At 37.8% G+C, this 20975-nt stretch overlaps 1 protein-coding gene across 1 annotated transcript in view; it reads left to right on the top strand.

The window, feature by feature from the left end:
• Positions 1-6867: 6867 nt before the first annotated feature.
• trrap (transformation/transcription domain-associated protein) overlaps positions 6868-20975 on the top strand; it is an 80746-nt gene continuing 66638 nt past the window's right edge. Inside the window, exons 1-20 of the mRNA XM_079594548.1 lie at positions 6868-7043; positions 7137-7186; positions 7270-7380; positions 7482-7586; positions 8650-8733; positions 8832-8888; positions 8965-9090; positions 10530-10607; positions 11258-11346; positions 11467-11563; positions 11672-11810; positions 12183-12261; positions 14815-15049; positions 15195-15525; positions 15733-15830; positions 16031-16225; positions 16330-16521; positions 17557-17722; positions 18002-18258; positions 18341-18541. Of these exons, the coding sequence (XP_079450674.1) occupies positions 6944-7043; positions 7137-7186; positions 7270-7380; positions 7482-7586; positions 8650-8733; positions 8832-8888; positions 8965-9090; positions 10530-10607; positions 11258-11346; positions 11467-11563; positions 11672-11810; positions 12183-12261; positions 14815-15049; positions 15195-15525; positions 15733-15830; positions 16031-16225; positions 16330-16521; positions 17557-17722; positions 18002-18258; positions 18341-18541 (2790 nt within the window). The 5' untranslated portion in view covers positions 6868-6943. The remainder of the gene's footprint in view (positions 7044-7136; positions 7187-7269; positions 7381-7481; positions 7587-8649; positions 8734-8831; positions 8889-8964; positions 9091-10529; positions 10608-11257; positions 11347-11466; positions 11564-11671; positions 11811-12182; positions 12262-14814; positions 15050-15194; positions 15526-15732; positions 15831-16030; positions 16226-16329; positions 16522-17556; positions 17723-18001; positions 18259-18340; positions 18542-20975) is intronic.

Raw genomic sequence — 20975 nt, 5'->3', positions numbered from 1 at the left:
AATACCTTTGTTCATCATCGGAACAAATGACGATGTTTTAAATGAAATCTGAGAGATTTCTGAATGAATTGATACTGAATGTATACATGGCTCACTTACTGAACAGCAAGTCCCATAATGGTTAATACAAAGTGATGTTGGGTACAATGGGCCATTATTGTAAAAAATTTTAACCTGCTATTGTTTCATTAAATAACTATATTTTTACCTGGTTTAACCCATACAAATTCGTTTTTTTGGCGTAAATGAATGTATATTCCTAGTTCAGTATAATGTTAAATTATATTTTGAACCTGAATAAAACCAGTTATTAATAAACATTATTTTAGCTTAACATTTTTTCTTAACTCCTGGTCCTGAATCCTCCAGGTTTTGAATGCCTAGAAAAATGGGACTGCAGGGCTTTGCGTCACTGCTTGTGAGCAGCAAACAATATAGCACGATCTATAGTCTAGGTCACAATCAAATGACATTAATGAATTGATTGAATTGACAAAACAAATCACAAAAGTTACCAGATTAAATCTGTCTGATGGATAATTCACTGAATGAACACACCGAATCATCCATTAAGCTCATATGCTGTGCTACCAAGAAGTGAACCTGGACCTGTTTTAACTCATCAGATCATTAGCAGAGTCCACATGATTTAAATTAGACACTGTACATGTCCTATGCAGTGTTGGGCCCTCTGTATGACCAGGTTGGGAACTACTGCTTAGCTATTTACCCAAAAGTAGCAGGACATCACCCCAAGGTACACAAATATAACTGAAAAGTTTATCAATAATATTTCAATGAGAAACACATTAGTCCTTGCCCTTGAATAGAGCACTTACATGACTAATAACATCTCATTCAATCATGTTTCTGAGAGATGGAAAGCCAGTGAATAAACAAGGCTCTTCAAAAAACTGAATGAGTTGATGCACTCTGGAGAGAAAAATGTTATCCAGATATTATATTTTGAGCCTGATACCCTACACTCATTAAACAGAATAGTTGAGAGCTCTATTTACAGTGGCAACACATTTGTGCTGTGAACCTGTGACCCTCTTTAAAGCAGAATGTGAGTCATCAGGTGTTCAGGGAACATCGCTGTGTTCTTACCACCTCACACATTAAATACTCAAAATTTTAGATTTCAATTCATTTTCTATGAATTTCTTCCTTATCTAGGCTACTTACCATAATGATGCATAGTCATTTTTAAAGTATAATTTACCCGATCTATTTCCAAATGTTATTGATCTTAGAGAGAATGATTAATCCATGCATATAATTTTCTTTATTTGTTTTGACCTTCTTTCATTCTTTCATTTCACTTGGATGTATGTCAAAATATGGAAAAAAATATGTTAAAGTTGCAACTTTAATATTTAAACTGGTGAACAAAACAATCAGGACCATGATGTTTTTAACATTATAAATCTAGCAACATCTTTATATTTCCATTTTTATTTATTTATTGAATGTAGGTTTAAAACACTATGTTGTGTTTTATTACCTTGGCATTAAACAGAGAACTGATTAGCACTGCTGTGTGAGTGTTTCTAATTCAACAGCCAAAGATGTGACTGCAAATTTAACATATTTTTCTTGTTTGACCAACGTAATTGTCACAATTTCCCCTGTGTTTTGTGTGCTCTGTGTTCTAGGACTCTTATTTTGAAGTGCATTTTATGTCTCCATTGTTTCCTGTGTCCTCTTCCTGTGGTTTGTTCCCTGTTCCTGTTTACCTTTGTTTCTATAGCTGCCTTGTTTGTTACCATGACAATTCATTACACACCTGTTCCTTGTTAGCCACTTGTTTTCCAGATTAATAAATTTTCCAAAAGGGTTTGTTTGGCAATGATGCCATAGAAGATCCCTTTTGGGTTCCCCAAATAACCTTTCAGTGAACTGGTCTTAGTGTAAAGAACATTTTATATCTACAGAAACTTTTTCTACTGTATAAAGAACCTTTTGACCAATGGAAAGATTCCATTGATGCTTCTTCATGGAACCATCAATGCCAATAACGAACCTTTATTTTTAAGAGTCAGTCGATGTATTTACATCCCTACTGAAAATCTTTTGCGGTTTCGTTTACCGTTAGGTTTTATGTTTATTGTCTGGATCTCGCCATACCTTTTTGGATTTGGATTTTTCATGTTTGTTTTATCTTTGTTTGTGTGGATTCATCAATAAACTGCTAAAAATATCATCACCTCTCCTCTTCTCTGTGTTACCAACAGTAATAATTCTCACAATTTTTTTTCCTCTATTGGAAAGTAATGGAAATGCTATTGTGGATTTTATCTTTTGCTATAGTGGCAAACGGGTGAGCAAAAATTATATTTGTTGTTTCTGTTCACCTGACAGCTTCTGCTTCTGAGAACCCCGGAGATGTGAAAAGAGTCCATTTGCATTACTTCTATTTTTTATTTTAGGTGTGATGTTTTTTTTCAGTTCATAAAACTATTACATGAATCACAGCCAGGTTCAGTGAGAGACAGGGTCCTGTTCCTGCTTTTATGCGCCCAGCCCAACAGAGGGGCTATTGAAATGATAATGTGACCTTTCTCCATCTGGGCTGTTGAAGCTCCACCAGGATTACATCTACCACCGCTGTGATTGTACTCAATTAGTATGATTGGTAATATGCAAAAACTGAATATATACATATATATTTGCGGATTTCTTATTTATTTCTGTTATTTTACATTCATTATATCAAATAATAAGTATCAACATGCTGTATACGGTTTTCATTGCCATGTAATAGTGACCTCAAAAGTATTTGAACACATATATGAATGTCATTACATTACAGAAAATATTAAACCAAGTGGCATTTTTCACAATAAATTTTTTTTATTATTAGCACACTTTTGATGCAAAATATTGTTCATTCAAGTATTCTGGTTGTTAAATGTGACAGAAACATGTCCATTGTGATAAACAGCTGCATCTGTGTGAACTTGAGGGGAACTGGTTTTTAAATGAAAATATAATTTTTTTAATTCTTAACTTGAGTTCTTATATTAGAAAAAGTCACATCTAAATTTTTTTTTTTTGACATGTCGTTATCTCTGCCAGTGCCACGAAATTCTGATGTTTTACGAGTGACTTTAATGGTCGTTTTGGGTATTAATAATAATACACCTGGATGAGTTTCGATGAGGATCCAGCTTGTCTATCGCCCACAAGTGGTCACATATGTACCTGCATGTTATTTGCCATTAGATAGCCTATATTTATTTAGCATCCTAATCATTGTCATAATAATTATTATGGATCCAATAAAAAGCAGAACATCAGTGCAGTTGATCTATGAAGCATTTATCAATTTATCCAATGTATCCAACCTAAACGTGTCGAAAAATAATATATAAATAAATGTATTATTTCGAAATCTCTCTGAATCGATTATTAGAATTGTTATTATGTTGTTTACTGCGGTGCAGCAACGTTAAATTAAACATTTTATATACCACTTTATTGAAAACTGGAAGACCATCGTTTTCGATGGTCTTCACACGGCTGCCTTCTCTATGGTATCCGTCCGCGCGGAACTATATTGCTGTCTAAATATGAAAATCACTGCTTGAAACACACCTCGGACACCCACATCCACTTGAGAAACACTAGTATAAAAGCATAAAATTCGCTTTATATGGTTTACAAAATATAATAATTTACAAAATCAGTAAACAAAACAACGGCGGATTGTTTTCAGCCCTTCCACTAAATTTCATTCGGTGTAGCGGAAGTTCATTTACAACTCTTTCCGGTCCCCTTGCTGGTAAGTTGGTGCTGTTTTTTGGGAGTAATTTTGTCATTTATATACATAACGAGTGCAGGAGTCTCTCATTAGCATTTGTCTGAAAGAAATCCGCACCATATATTTGCACTAATTAAGGTAAAAAGTGAAAATCTTGAGTTCTGCGTGTGAAAAAATGTCTTGGACTTGGTATTAGGTTAGCAGCCGGCTAGCCAGTTAGCGACAGTAGGCTCTTTCTTCTGTAAATGGCCTGGTTGTGTTGCTAGCTTATTCTATACTATTATAAACAGATCCATTTTCAGAAAGCGTAAAAGTCTCTGTGTCCGTGGCAGCTTTGTGATAGATAGGTTCATTTAGTTTTGAATATTCGCACTTTGGCTCGAGCGCATCATGTCATGTCAGTGAGCGTGACTGCAGTAGGCGTGTTGTTGCAGTTTGGCGCGCCCATCGCTTCCCCTAAACTAGAGGTGAACTTCACTAAAACACTTCGTAAGTACTTGTGCTGGATGAGATGTTATTTTTGTTTTAGATTATTATTGTTTGCATTTGATAGTTGATATAAATACATTGTCACGTTTGTTTGTATGTTTACATGGCGTTTTAAACAACAGATTGCTTCAAAGCAGCCTTGCAGTAATAAACAGGGAAAAAAGGGAAAATTCTTCTATTTAACAATTTCAACTATAAAGCTGTTCTGCAGAAGACGATGTAGTATCATTATTCAGCTCAAACCCCATTTTAAAATGTTAAAGGGAGCTATTTCATTTCCATGTATAGAGACCCTATGTTTAAAAATTACCATTAAAATGTGTAAAATAAATTTTGAAATTGTTTTCTATTATATTACATTATTAAAAAACTCTATTCAATATAGTACTGTTCTGTTAGATGTTTATTTATTTAAATAAAATGTTTATATTTTTATTTTAAAGGCACAATATGTAATATTTTTGGATTTAAAATATCCAAAACCACTAGAATAATGTTCTATTTAGTTTGTTTGTGCAACATTATCCCAAATGTTTCAAAGACAGTTCTAAATCAGCTATTTGAACCAGTGTTACGGCCTGTGTCAATACGTTGCTTGTCAATGTAAAAATATCTGCACTACTTTTTTCTTTCAGAAGAAACCATGGAATCATCAAAGGCTCTTTAATATATTATGTTTTTTATTTTATTTGTTATAGTCTTATAGTTTGAATCTCTAACTTTCTTGATTTACTGCGAGTAACATGTTTGTAGCATACTTCAGAGGCAACACTATTTTGTCAAGTGGCTAACATAGCATAACCAGAAAGATCTTTATTTGTAGAAAATAGGAAGTAGCATTTTCTCCACCATACACATTTTTTGTCATCCAGCTTTTATTTATTTGATATTCTAATATGGATCTAGCTCACTGCAATGTGCAACACATAGAGTAACGTTATAACATAACTTTCAACACACTCAAATGCATTTTTACTATGATTGTTTTGCGCTGCATTACCCCACAATTTTAATCCGGCAGATAAAGTGACCTGTATGAGTAGTGATTCAGCACTTGCAGCTGTTTTATTAGAATGAAATAAAATAATGTGAATATAACTAATCACACATAACTCTAACAAAGTTCAGGGAAGAGGGAGGCAAACGTTAAACGTAATTTTAATCGTAAAATAAACATAAACAACAAAGCGAAAGGAGTGTCAGTGGCTGACACAGCAACGTAAAATGTCCTGCACTGCTTCATACCACAGTAACGTTAATAAAACTTGAATACATTAGCTCAGCCATGAACATGATTTCTGCATGATTCCCGTCAGATTGCTTTGCTACTCCCATGATTCCACGCTTATTCACGGCGTCATCAAGATACCCCTTAGTTATTGTTATAAGCGACCTCTAGCGGTGAAACTTACATAATGTGCCTTTAATGTGTTATTTGAATCCAATTTGTTTGCTTATTTTATCATTTTATTTATTCTATTTTATTATTATTTTAAAGCTACACTTTGTAATTTTTCAAGTTGATTCTTAGCACAAAACACTTTGTTCTTTCAAAATTATATGTGCTCATTAATGTATAATTACTTCTACCAACTACCGTAATCAAGTATTCTCGTAAGCGTAGAATCTGCCATTTATAATACATACGAGTGAGTCGCTCGAATGGCGAAAGCCATGTTGCGTCTCCATCTTGAAAATACATTAGCCAAAGAGGGACATGCCTGAAAATTCAAGCTTCGCCTTTCTCGTTTTTACACTCGGTGGCACCGTGACGAATGCGAGGGGGAGATTACTTGCGACTGCCGGCAGATTTGAAATAATACGGCCACCGTAGGAGTTAAAACGCCCTCGGAATAGGAGGGGCTAGAAAGTAATATTCAGTTGGTATTCATATACAATTTCACCACTAGATGGGAGTAATTCCTACACAGTGTAGCTTTAAAGCAACACTAAGGAAGATTTTTTTCCCTTCAAATAATGTTTCCAAAATCGTTTCAGCGGTTCATCAAGTCGTAACAGGGTGAAAGGCAGTTTATGCCTCCGCTTTGCCGTCCTTTATCCGCTATAACCACACTATGTAAGATTGCCAGATCGGGTCGCGTTTCTGTAGTTCTAATGAGACATAAGAAAACTACAAATTTTACTTGCTTTACATCAAGCGTTACAATAGTCATTATTTAGTTTTTCTTAGTTTCTGATGTCGCTATACATCATACTTTCATAAAATCATGCATCATACTCTACCTTGTCTGTGGACATCGTTCATTCCAAAGCCGGTGCTGGATAAACAGTTCTGCTTCCAAACTGTACGGTGACCGCAGAGGAAAAGTTCCTTGGTGTTGCTTTAATAACTTTTTTACAGACCCCCTAGTCCCCGAACCCCATTTTGCTGTAGAACAGGTGTTTACTTACAAAAAGTACCATGGTAATACTGTTTTTTGTGTGTAGATACTATCATGCTTTTTTGACGTGTAGTATCATGGTACGTGAATTTGGTAATAATTCAATACCACTGCATTTGTAGAATACTGATTTTGTACTTACTGATCTTGATTGTGCAAGGCTGTATAGTAAAATTAACCGTTCCTCTTGTTTACTCGCCTAAAGATTACATGAACTTCTACTGAGACGAGCGCAGACACTAGTCTGCCCCTACACAGCGCAATCCTGTCTATCCCGGCCGCCACCATGTCTTTCGTCCCCACCCCCAGCCCCACCGTGGTGGATCAGACCACCCTCATGAAGAAATACCTGCAGTTTGTGGCGGCACTCACTGACAACAACACACGTGAGTCTATTTCCTTCTGCTTCAATTGTTACTATGTTAGATGGAAGCGCTGTCTCTGCTTACTGGTGTGTTTTTCCTTCATTTAAACATCAGCGGATGAAACCAAACTGAAGATGATGCAGGAAGTCAGTGAGAATTTCGAGGTAAACTTATATTTTTGCTTATGAAAAGCTCGAAATGAAAGCAGCATTTACGTAGTAATTGATGTTAGTCTTTTCCTTCTCAGAATGTCACATCCTCACCACAGTATTCTACTTTCTTGGAGCATATCATCCCTCGTTTCCTAACATTTCTGCAGGATGGAGAAGTGCAATTCCTTCAGGAGAAACCAACACAGGTGTGCTTTTTGATTAAAAAAAATCATATCGCTCTAGTCATCATCAATGCCTTGTTCCTGGCATTGAAATAAACTTGGGGTGTCTTTGAATTTTATTATAGCAATTAAGGAAACTCGTCCTGGAGATCATCCACCGAATCCCAACTAATGAACATCTGCGGCCCCATGCCAAAAACATCCTCTCTGTCATGTTCCGCTTCCTTGAGGTCAGTCTGTACCTGAATGTCACACTTCAACTGATATAAAGAGATTCTATAAAATAGCTGTAGGATTCTCATTTTACAGAGCATTTGATTGGACAAAAGTTTGTAAATGCCACTACATAAACATGATCAGCAGAGACACAATGATGAGAGCGATGTGCTTTAGTCCGGGAATGGTACTGTGTGTGTGAGAGAGTGAGTGTGTGTGTGTGTGTGTGTGTGTGTCTGTGTCTGTGTGTGAACTGTAAAGTACCAATAAGCCTGGGCGCTGAAAGTAAAACTGATAAGATCTGAGTGTCCAAATGCTGATCTGTGTGGATTTTGAATTAGAATACCCTAGCATATAGAATACAGTTCAGTTTGGGGTCCGTAATAAAAAAAGAAAATAATTTAATGTTTATTCAATAAGGATGCATTAAATTGATAAAGTGTCAATACAGGCTTACATTGTTTAGATTTATTGTTCCAAATAAATGCTGTTCTTTTGAATATTGAGAGAGTGTATCTTGATTTTCACAAAATTATTAAGCAGCACAACTGTTTCCAATATTGATACTAATAAAAAATGCTTGAGCAGCTGATCAGCATATTAAAATGATTTCTGAAGGATCATGTGACATTGAATAATGATGCTAAAAATCATCACAGGAATAAATTACATTTTGAAATGCATGAAAATATAATATAGCTTTTTATAATGTAATGATATTTTACAATATTCATGTTTTACTGTATACCGGTAGATGGTGGGCCTAAGGGAAAAATTACTGACCCAAACTTTTGAACGGTGTTTTAGATGGTATCAAAGCTTTTATACATGCACTAAAAGCCACAAAACTCTATATTTGATTTTATTAAGTCATTAAAGGGGAATTACTTTACTAAGAGTGGATTATTTCACTTAATTAATTTAGCAGGCACCTTTGTCTAAAGTTAGAAATTAATCAGTTGTTGTAGTAAACAATTTATTTTACATTTGTTTACAATGCATCATCTTGTGTTTTTTTTTTTTACTTATTTGTATATTGGCTCTGACTGGCTCTTGCCTCTGTGTTTCATCATTTAGATTGAAAGTGAAGAGAATGTGCTCATTTGTTTACGCATCATCATTGAACTGCATAAACAGTTTCGCCCGCCGATCTCTCAAGAGGTGAGATGCAGCCTTCTGGCACTCTGTGATGTTGACTAGCATTTGCATTTCATTCAATAAATGTTATTAAATAAACATCGCTCTGCCCACTCTTACAGATTCATCATTTTTTGGACTTTGTGAAGCAAATTTACAAAGAACTGCCAAAAGTTGTGGTAAGCTGTAACAAGAATTGGATTTATAGTATTTGTGTGAAAGTATCTGTTTTCTAAACCTGTCTCTGTCTGCCAGACAAGGTATTTTGAGAATCCTCAGGTTATAGCAGAAAACACTGTGCCTTCTCCAGAAATGGTGGGCATGATTACCTCAGTATTGGTGAAGACCGCACCGGAGCGTGAGGACAGCGAGACCCGGACGGTCAGTACACATGCTCTCTAACTGCAGCAGACCTGTATACAATCCTCACTATCTCAATAGTTTTGACAAATGTGATCAGCAGAGACACAATGATGTGAGCGATATGCTTTAGTCCAGAGCATGGTAGTGTGTGTGTGTGTGTGTGTGTGTGTGTGTGTGTGTGTGTGTGTGTGTGTGTGAAATGTAAAGTACCAATAAGCCTGGGCGCTGAAAGTAAAACTGATAAGATCTGAGTGTCCAAATGCTGATCTGTATGGATTTGACTTGATCACTAATGCTGTATTAAATGTATCAAGTGTTTCTGATAGTTAAAATAGTAATAATTCTCACACCGATCTGATTGAAATACATTGGAATACATCACATCTGGTCAGCGTGCCGTGCCGCATATGTACCGGTAGTACTCTAATGTAATGCATCCAAAGCTCAAATCGGATCCGAAAATTCTGCAGATGGTCGGCATCTCACACAGTCCCTGTGTGACTCTCCATAGCAAATGCATGACTTCTGGTTAGGGATGCACAATATATCGGCCACCATATCGGTATCGGCCAATATATGTTCATTTTTAATGTTAGCGTTATCGGCCTGATTAGAAAATTTGGCCACACTTCAGATGCTCACTGTTTGACATGATGGTTTTGAATTGCTTGAAATATGATTGGAATCACTTCAAAAAAGGAAAATACAGTTTAAGTGCAACATGTTCCGTCATATAGGCTGCCATATAGGCTACATAAAATTATAATGAGAACATTATATTTGTGTGCTCGTGACATGGCTTTTAATGGTGAGACTTTTGTTCTTGTAATCAGGCTCTCAAAAATTAGATTTATCGGCCAATATATTGGTTATCGGCTTTCAAAGATAAAGAATTACAGGTTATCGGTACTGCCCAAAAATTTCACACCAGTGCATCCCTACTTCCGGTCCATTGGCTGTCATTTGTGGTGTGCAGTGGAAAGGTGGCTTTTAGAGTTAGATACTACAAATACAATTTTGTCACATGCGTTTGTGACCACCACAATATGTGCATTCAGTCACAAAATGTTTTGAACCCTGAGTGCACATGTATTTTTAGCCAAGTCCGCCAACATTTGTAAAGTGTTTACATTCCTGGAGTATTCTAATCATAGACTGATTCTAATGTGAATTATAGTTTTTTTTTATGTAGACACTAGAGGGCACCAAATTCCTGCTTATGAACTTTGTGCAAATAGGTGCTAAAATGCAGTTGCAGTTCAGCTCTTCTGAAACAAACATTTTCTGCAAAGCCGCTTTGAAACGATATGTATTATGGAAAGTGCTATACAAATAAGCTTGCATTGAATTGACTTTTACTATCAACAAAGACAACTCCATATAGGTGTTAAAAAGTTGTATCGTAACACCTTGTGCAGTCTCTCACCGGCCACATCTGTCTTCTCTGTGTCCTCCAGCATACTATAATCCCCCGGGGATCGCTGTCACTCAAAGTGTTGGCAGAGCTTCCCATCATCGTAGTCCTCATGTATCAGGTGAGAGCACATAAAAACACTCATTCAATATTGACTTTATGCCAGCCCTCCTCAATTAGATATTTGGCTCTTTTATAAAAGGTGTCGTCAATCATCTGAAACGCATACTTGCTAGCTAAATCCATTGTTTACTCAAACCTGGCACGCTTATCACGGTGGTTGTGATTAGATTTTTGTGTGTGCTTTTTTTTGTCTTTGTCAATATGAGCTTTAATTGCAAAGAAAGTCAATTTTGATATTTTGAGTCATAAAATGGCAGTCTGCAGCTGTCAGGAAGCTACAATCAATCAAAACACGACTTTCGGTTTACCTTCTCTTCATGTTATCATTTTACATTTGACTAGCAGGTGTATTCCTATTTTCTGCCTTAATACTAGAACCCACAAATATCGCAGATCCTGGTTCAGAACTTATTGTTTCTCGTTGTGTCTTAAAATGCTCAATATGACATGGCTTTAAAATGCTCAGATGTATTGGTAGATCTATAAAGGATTTTGCATTTGAGTCAGACTGTTTTAAATGCATGAATCTTATAAATGGTGTAAATTGTACAGCAATGGTGTGTACGTTTCAAGCAGAGGTCTGCTTTCTGTCTGTGTCCCCCTGTACTTTGATACATTAATTGCTTTTCTGTATGTTGTTTTTCCTAGCTGTACAAACTGAACATTCACAACGTGGTGTCAGAGTTCGTGCCTCTTATCATGAACACCATCATGCTGCAGGTGTCTCCGCAGGCTCGGTCAGTGACCTCTCTCGTTCCCTTGAGTGTGTGGCGTTACATCACCGCTAATGCACTGAAATGGATGCAATTTAACACACAGTGACATTTAAAGCATTTTCTGGTTTCTCTCCGTGACAGGCAACACAAGCTGTTCAACAAGGAGCTTTATGCAGATTTTATCGCCGCTCAGATCAAGACCTTGTCGTTCCTTGCTTATATTATCCGGATCTACCAGGTAGCGTGGCTCAGGACAGCATAGCTTGACCACCTGTTAATTCAACTTTTCTAAACTTGTTGTGATACTCAAACAGTGACTAATGTGGGAATGACGTGTGTGTATCAGGACTTGGTTGGGAAGTATTCCCAGCAGATGGTGAAGGGGATGTTGCAGCTGCTGACTAACTGCCCCCCTGAGACAGCTCACCTGCGGAAAGAGCTGCTGATCGCTGCCAAGCACATCCTCACCACAGATCTACGCAGCCGTGAGTCATCCACCGCTAAACACTTTGCAGGTTGTTGGCAGATATTCCCAAATAAGATATGCAAAGCGCTCGCTATTGTAGGAGAGCTCGCATCTGGTGTTAATTACGCCACTGAGCTTCATGGGGTACAGCTTTGATATGTAACGGCTGCTTTCTTTTTGAGCTTCACCCCTCAATCAATAGCGTTTGAGAGCGGAATCTGATACACTCTTCTAAATCATTAATCCTGTAGAGAAGGTTAAATGAATCGATAAGAAACTCTCACTGTTGAGACCCGACATTGATGTATCTCAGGGTTCATGGGCCCTTGAGCCGTTTTGGTCGGGCTTTAGAGCCTGCAATGGCATCTGATAAAAGCTGTTTGTGTTGCAGAATTCATTCCATGCATGGACAAGCTTTTCGATGAGTCGATACTCATTGGCTCAGGGTACACTGCGAGAGAGACGCTAAGGTAAGAACGCAGATTAACCACCTCCAAACTTATATGGTATTGTCCAATATAAGCAATCTGTGCAATATGCAGGGCACACGTTTAACTTCCAAAGCATAGTTAGGTGCCTGCGTAGGCAGTTTCAAGGAATTGTAGATGCCCTCATGATGCAAAAGCTCTTTTCTAAAGCCAAATGCTGTGCTCTGCAGAGAAGACAATCTCAGAATGCATTGCGACAAGGAAGGTGAAAAAATTAATTGAGTGTCGGCAAAGGAATATTGGTAACACTTTACAATAAGGTCTCATTTGTTAACATTGGTTAATGTATTAACTAACATGAAATAACTATAAGCAATACATTTGTTACAGGATTTATTAATCTTTGTTAATGTTAATTAATAAATATACAGTCATTTATTGTTTGTTCATGTTAGTTCACAATGCATCAATGTTAACAAATACAACTTTTGATTTGAATAATGTATTGGTAAAAGTTGTAATAATAATTAACTAAATCATTAATTAATAAATTCTGTAGAAGTATTGTTCATGTTAACTAATGTTAACTAATAAAACCTTATTGTAAAGTGTTACCGGAATATCTTTTTTGCATTTATTAACATTTAAACCACTTACAAACAGCCTGGCACTTACAAGAATAGGAGGACAAATACATGAAGGAAAAAAATATGAATAAAATAAAACTCTCTATATATGTATATATGTGTATGTACACACCATAACTCAAAATATTATAATCATATGATAGGGTCCATACATTTTGAACTTTGCCATATATTTGTCAACAGAAGCATTCAATTCATTTATTACTGAAACTGTATTCATACAAATATTAGATAAAGTTATTGGCTGATACAGATAAGCTGATAATTCTTTTCATGTGATGGATGATAATTGATAAATGGATGATATTAAACTCTTTAATGAATAAATAAAAAATTAAACATTAAAAACAAAAATTTTAAAGTGATTTTAGGCATCACAATATAATGTACAATGTGAAAAGTGCATTTTTTTATCTATTATTAAATCATTTGTGTTTTTAAAAATTAAGTTTTAAAAGATGGCTAAGATATCTCATAAAAAAAGATTGTTTAATTAAAAAGATGGCCAATATTTGTAAATGCTATGCATTTTACTTTACTAGAGTATCACATGGCTAGCTTGAAAACATGCTGACACCAAACTCCAGAGAAATTAGTTGTAAGTTCTGAAAAACACTATTTTAATGACACATGTTCATACTTTATGATTGCCTACTTAGAGAATTGCATCACATCAGTTTTGTTGCTCTCTTACAAGGTGGTCCGCAAGGTAGCTGATTTTGGAATGAGCTGTAAGGGTTCTTTTTATCGTAATTTCTTCAGTGTGGCTTGAGGCCACAATCCCTTTCCTCCCAAGTTTCTTGGGGGAAAACATTAAAGTTAGATTTCATCAAGCGCAACATATCAGAATTGATATTTAATGGTGCTTGACTGAGCTGAGGTGCCCCACTGGGCAGAGGAGATACAGGTGCCCATCTTCATGTGCCAGGCTGTCCTGGCATTGCCCACTCTCTGTCTCCCTGCCCCAGATGTCATATGCCTGCCAACACCACCTCTCTCTCATCCACGGCTTCCATCAGCCTTCAGCAGGCAAATTTGGCAGGACTAACAATCTGTCAAAGCCATTAGTGTCGTTTATTCTAAACTTTGCCTGAATATCTCCCAAGTATCGACCAAATATATTATTATCAGCCAGGGTCGAGAGCTATTTGCTCTTTGAGGGTTGGTTTTGATCAATTTTAGGCTTGAGGTTCTACACCACAAGAGTAAGGATGTCTGTAAGGAGTCAGTATTACTATAAAATTACGCTACCGTTCAAAGGTTTGGGGTTGATAAGATCTTTTTGAAGAACTAATACTTTTATTAAAGTAAAAATGAGCAAGGGCTCATTAAATTGATCAAAGCTGACAGTAAAGACTTTTATAATGTTACAAAAGATTCAGATTTCAAATAAATGCTGTTCTTATGACCTTTCTTTTTATCAAAAATAAATAAATAAATCATGGTTTCCACAAAAATATTAAGCAGCTTCATATTAAACTGTTTTAACTATGATGATAATGAGAAATGTTTCCCGAGCCGAATCAGCATATTGGAATGAATTGTGAAGGTGACACTGAAAACTGAAGTAATGGCTTCAGCTTTGCCATCACAAGAATAAATTACATTTTAAAATGTACTAAAATAGAAAACTGTTTTTTTATTTATTGTAATAATACTTCACAATATTGTAATTTTGATCAGATAAATGCAGCTTTGAGCTTTTGAATGGTAGTGTAGGTTTTTGAATAATCAAAAGCAGTTCAAAACATGGCTGTTTTAAAGCGAGGTATTCTGTAAACGCTGTCATGTCTTTTGTAAACAGACAAAGTTGAGGCCATCAATGAACATCAACATGGTATTGAAATTGCTATAAAAATTGAGAATCGTGAAATTGGTATAAACAGAACAGAAATCCTCTAGAAAGCATGAATGCTGTTGTCTAACAGCGAGTCTGTTGATGTTTCAGGCCCTTGGCATACAGCACATTAGCAGACCTAGTACACCATGTAAGGCAGAACCTCCCGTTGACGGACCTCTCCCTGGCGGTGCAACTGTTTGCGAAGAACATTGACGACGAGTCCCTTCCCAGCAGTATCCAGACCATGTCCTGTAAGCTGTTGCTAAACCTTGTAGACTGCATCCGATCCAAGAGCGAACAGGAGAACGGCAACGGCAGAGACATTCTCATGAGAATGCTGGAGGTGAGAGAGACCACATTAGTCCATGTAAACCATGTTGTGATCGTGATTACAATGGGCTACAAAATGCCACTGTCTGGCCATATGCAAATGCATTTGTAAAGCGCAAAATCATTGATCTGACATTGCACAATTTCTATATCCTCAGGTTTTTGTGTTGAAGTTCCACACCATTGCACGGTACCAGCTGGTATCCATCTTTAAGAAGTGTAAGCCCCAATCAGAGATGGGTGTGGTAGACTCTGCCGCATTACAAGGAGTCCCAGCAACTCCTACTGTAGCTACGCCCGCCTTGCCTCCATCTGCGCCCCCAACACCCGTCACTCCTGCACCACCTCCGTCCACGTCTTTTGATAGACCTGGCGAGAAGGAGGACAAACAGACCTTCCAGGTGTCCGACTGTCGCAGTCTGGTGAAGACCCTTGTATGTGGAGTGAAAACGATCACATGGGGCATCACTTCTTGTAAAGCTCCTGGAGGTGAGATGGATGGACATTCTAGGCTTTAGATTGTCCAAAAGTCATTAAATATTAACTCTGTTTAACATTTTCTTTTTGTCTGGACTATATTGATCTTTTTTCTGTCTTTGTGGGGCATCACAAAGTCATTTAAGGGTTAGTTCTGCTCAGTATTTCCATTTTAAATAATTAATTTTGGTATTAAATGTTGGTATTGTTGTATTTCAGAGGCTCAGTTCATTCCCAATAAGCAACTCCAGCCCAAAGAGACACAGATCTACATCAAGCTGGTCAAATATGCCATGCAGGCCTTGGACATCTACCAGGTACGACCGTCCACTGATTAGTGCAGATTACCACAGCAAAATCCTCAAACAGTCTCTTAAACTTTCTGATAGAACAGTAGAGGTGTGTCCAGTTATGTTGCCGCATCTCAGAGCGTAATACAGTCGGTTTACTCTAACTCGCATGATCCTGAGAGCTGAAGTTTACAGCTTATCACAGAGCCAACCCCCCTTTTGGCTAGGTACAGATTGCTGGCAATGGACAGACGTACATCCGTGTGGCTAACTGTCAGACGGTGCGGATGAAGGAAGAGAAGGAGGTTTTGGAGCACTTTGCTGGAGTTTTCACCATGATGAATCCTCTCACTTTCAAAGAGATCTTCCAGACCACCGTTCCATACATGGTGGAACGCATATCCAAGAACTATGCCCTACAGGTACTGGTGCTGCCGTTTTTGTTCACTACAGAATTGAATTGTCTTTTTCTTTCTGCAAAATTCATTGACCATTGATATGACATGGCTGTCCAATCCTTCAACAGATTGTGGCAAATTCCTTCCTGGCCAACCTAACCACCTCTGCACTGTTTGCCACCATCCTCGTGGAGTATCTGTTGGAGCGTCTACCTGAGATGGGCTCTAACGTGGAGTTATCAAACCTCTATCTCAAACTCTTCAAACTGGTTTTCGGCTCAGTGTCTCTCTTCGCTGCTGAAAATGAGCAAATGCTCAAGGTGAGTGTTGTCTTATGCACTAAATTGTAGCCTCTTGTCTTTTAGTTGGCTAAGGTGCTTATTTAGATTATAGAGTACGGTAGGTAATTCACAATTTTTTCAGCGCGATTGGATAGAGGGATCGCTCACACCCTCAAAGCTCTGATGACACTGTGCTGTCTAACGCCTCAGCGCCAGTAACCGCGCTGCATTAATTTTAATGCGTTCTGTCAGCTCCTCTGATGAGAAATGACACTTGTGCCTCAGATTGACAGGAAAGACCAAAGTGAAGGTCACTGTGAAATGGTGGAAAGGAAGAAGCTTCTGTATCTCACTTCCCATCAATCCTGTTGTCCGCTGAAATTATCATCTTATTTTCAGTGTCACTGTTTTGAAACTATTTTCTATTTTTTTAAGCTGGTTGCAGTTTACTTTGTACTATTCTTTCACACACACATTTGTTTTACTGTATTAGGACATTTGGCTCTTACAAGTATAGCTGTTCAAAAGTTTAGGGTTAGAACAATTATAATTTTTTCAATATAATACGTTAATGCAAGGATGCATTAAATTGATAAAAAAATGACTGTTAAGATATTTATGATGTTACAAAATATTTTCATTTAAAATAAATGCTATAATAAGATGAGAATAATGAAATTATTTCTGAAGGATCATATAACATTGAATACTGGAGTAATGGCTGCTAAAATTATAGCTTTGCCGTCACAGTAATAAATACAAATTTTAAATATGAAAAGAAGTTACTAGTTCTATTGATAATATACAGTATAATTTTATTATTTTTGATCAAATAAATGAAGCCTTATGAGCTTGAGAATTTCAAAAACATTTAAATGTTTTACCAACCCTAAACTTTTGAATGGTAATGTAAGTGGGTGTCAAATGCATGTATAGTAATAGATATAATTATCACAAAATCATCAAATATATGCCAATTAATCAGAAAAGCATATTTATTCACTCTTACATACGATGACATATAGAAGTTTTGTTTTCTTACTAAAGCATGTATTAAATCTATTTCTTTCACAGCCTCACCTTCATAAAATAGTGAACAGTTCCATGGAGTTGGCTCAATCTGCCAAGGAGCCCTATAACTACTTCCTGTTGCTGAGAGCCCTGTTCCGTTCAATAGGAGGGGGCAGCCATGACCTCTTGTACCAGGAGTTTCTGCCTTTGCTGCCTAATTTGCTGCAAGGTGAGTTAGATCACTAACTGTAGGGTTCTTCAGAACAATAGTCCTCAACTGTTGGTTTACAACCTTTCTGAAAAGGTCACAGACAGTAGCTAAAGTAAATATGATACAAGCTAAAGTAAATATGAGTATCATCTCTTCACATATCTTCTGTTGTTGATGTCAAACCAAAACCAGTTTAAAACCACTGAGGTGTTTTTTACAATGAAAAAACACTAAATAAAACACTAAAAACAACTATGTAACTGCCTTGTGTATTGATTCTTTGTGGCTTCTCTTTAGGTTTGAACATGTTGCAGAGTGGCCTCCATAAGCAGCACATGAAGGATCTGTTTGTTGAACTGTGCCTCACTGTCCCAGTGCGGCTGAGCTCTCTTCTGCCCTACCTGCCCATGCTCATGGACCCACTTGTGTCTGCCCTCAACGGTTCCCAGACTCTGGTCAGCCAGGGCCTGCGCACACTGGAGCTCTGCGTGGATAACCTGCAGCCTGACTTCCTCTATGACCACATCCAGCCAGTCCGAGCCGAACTTATGCAGGTAAAGCCTTTGAGCTGTCACCTTTGACCTGACAGAGACCTGAAGGATGATTAAAATGTTTTCTTAATGCCTTTATGATCAGGCATTGTGGCGAACGCTCCGTAACCCTGCAGAGACCATCTCCCATGTTGCTTACCGGGTGCTGGGAAAGTTTGGAGGAAGTAACCGGAAAATGCTGAAGGAGTCACAGAAGCTGCAGTATGTGGTGACTGAGGTTCAAGGCCCCAGCATCAAGGCAGAGTTCACCGACTGCAAAGCCTCCATTCAACTGCCTATGGAGAAGGTGATGCTTTTATCATTTTCATATAGGCATCTCATTGCAATGTCTTTGCGTCATGTATGTAGTACCTTGTAGGGACTGCACAATACATTCAAATCATTCAAATCAATACATTCAAATTTTTATGAAATACTATTTTTTTTTTATTCTACAGAACAGGTTTTAATAACTTTATCACATTATTTTAATTTTTTTTACTTTTATTTATTAATAATCACAAACTGTTATTTGTTTATATATGGAAATATATGGAAAAGAATGGCCAGCACATTCTTCAACATTTTGTCCTATGGCCTTGAAGTGATATTTTCATTTACGGTTTAATTATCCCTTTAATGCCTGGTTCAGATTACACGATTTTTTTGTCTGTTACGATGGTCACTGTGTCAGATTACGCGATTTTGACTCCTAAAATCTTGTCGTGTCGTGGACAAGAAACATGTCAGACTACAAGTTGCTTTCCGACCAGTCATCGCGGGCCGTCTCAACACGCACACATTCACTCGCGTAGACTTCACTTGCACATGTAGGCTACACAGGCACTCACTCTCAAACGTATACACACACACACACACACACACACACACACACACACACACACACACACACACACACACACACACACACACACACACACACACACACAAGGGTGAGGGACAGTCCCGAAATTTGAAGCTTTGTACCGCAAGTCATAAGCAGTGTCACGCATTTTTTTTGTGCCTGCATAATTTTATTTAATCGTCCTTTAAATTACAATTCTACAATAAAAAAAGGTCAATAAGAAAACACTGAACATGCGCAGTCGATGTTCTAGCCAGAGCGGGAGAACAAACACTGAGGAAAAAAAATCTGCAACAGAAAAATGGATCTATCCGGAGCTTCCGTCTTTATTCGTATGATAAGGAATGGGAGAAAAAATATACATGGTTAAAACCAGTTACAGTTGACCCCAAAAAAGGAGATTACAGTGTATGCCACCGAAGTTTCACCATCACGCATGGAAAAGACACAAAAATATACTGAATCCGGTAACGCATCTCTTTCCTAATGGAATTTATGTGCTTATTTGGAAATGTGCTTTTTTGCGATTGGATTATTATTTTCACTTAATTATTTAGATTGAATAGACCCGTGCTGTTAAAATGAGTTTTATATTATTAGTGACGTTCACAGCGCCGGTCAGCGCCATCATTAACATTTTTATAAAGCATATTAGCAATTTAAAGCATTAACATCACTGCAAAAAGACTAATATAAAATCAATATTTATTCACCTAGTAATAGTTATCTCCCTCGTGTCCCGCAAAATCAGGTCTGACCTGCAACAGAGCAATATCCAGGTGGTCACCCTAGCACACACACTCACTCACTAGCGCACACGTAAACACTCTCTCTCGCTCGCTCACTCACTCACTCTCGTCGTGGAGGACCGAAAAAAATCAAACATGCTAGTCTTTTTGTCGTGATGTCGTGAAGCATCGCAGACGCGACGTAGGTTGTCGCCCACTATGACACACTATACGAGATGAAACGATCGAATCTTGCGTCCCGACGCCCGTTGTCGTTTACGAATCCCCACGACACCCTACGTCAAGCGAATCGGGCCAAAATCGGGCTAAAATCGTGTAATCTGAACCAGGCATAATAGGAAATTGATAAATATAATCATATTAAACAGCCTTTTCAATGCTATGTCATGTTTCTAAAAACAACGAACCACCGCAGCATACCTAAACACCAATTTTGGCTTGGTTCTCTATAAACCATAACAAATTCACTTCCTTTTATGTGTCAGTTTGCCCTCAATATGTGTGTGAGAGGGATGGGGGTGGTTCAGGGGTTGGAAGAGGGATTCTCGTCATGTAATGAATCCTTGTCAAAGTGTAGTGTGTGCAGAAAGACATCGTCTTCCCCAGGTAATTAAATAGATCATCAGGCTGTAAGCTGTGCTCATCTCTTCCCTCCTGCCCACCCCCCTCTAATCAATCTCTCCCTGCTGTGCAGACGGGATTATTTACTCCAGCTAAATGGCCTTTCCTGCTGCTCGTCGCTGCTTGGGAAAACGCAAACTGTCATTTCTGTAATTGTGTTCACTCCACAAAGATGGATGCTACCGCTGTTGTGCCGTTGCTGATAATTTCATTTGCATGCGTCCTGTGGTTGCCGCAGGCGGCAGCTGCTGTTTGCAGCCGCCTTCAGCCCAGCGACGTGTTTGGATCGAGACAGACAACAACTCATTCTGTCCCCCATAGGACCGGCCTTCACTCTCGAAGCATCCTCGCTTGTTTCAATATGTGTGGGAATCAGTTCACAAGCGCAGTTTGATTTGGACACCAGCCAAGCTGAGCCATCTTCCCATTTAATATAAAGCCGTACTTCGTTCCTCCTATCCAGGAACCCAGACGTTTGTAAATGAGAGCTAATGCTGCGTAGTTCA

This window comes from Phoxinus phoxinus, assembly GCF_949152265.1.
Source record: "Phoxinus phoxinus genome assembly, chromosome: 21".
Classification (NCBI taxonomy): Eukaryota; Metazoa; Chordata; class Actinopteri; order Cypriniformes; family Leuciscidae; genus Phoxinus; species Phoxinus phoxinus.
This window is presented reverse-complemented; position numbering and strand designations above follow the sequence as displayed.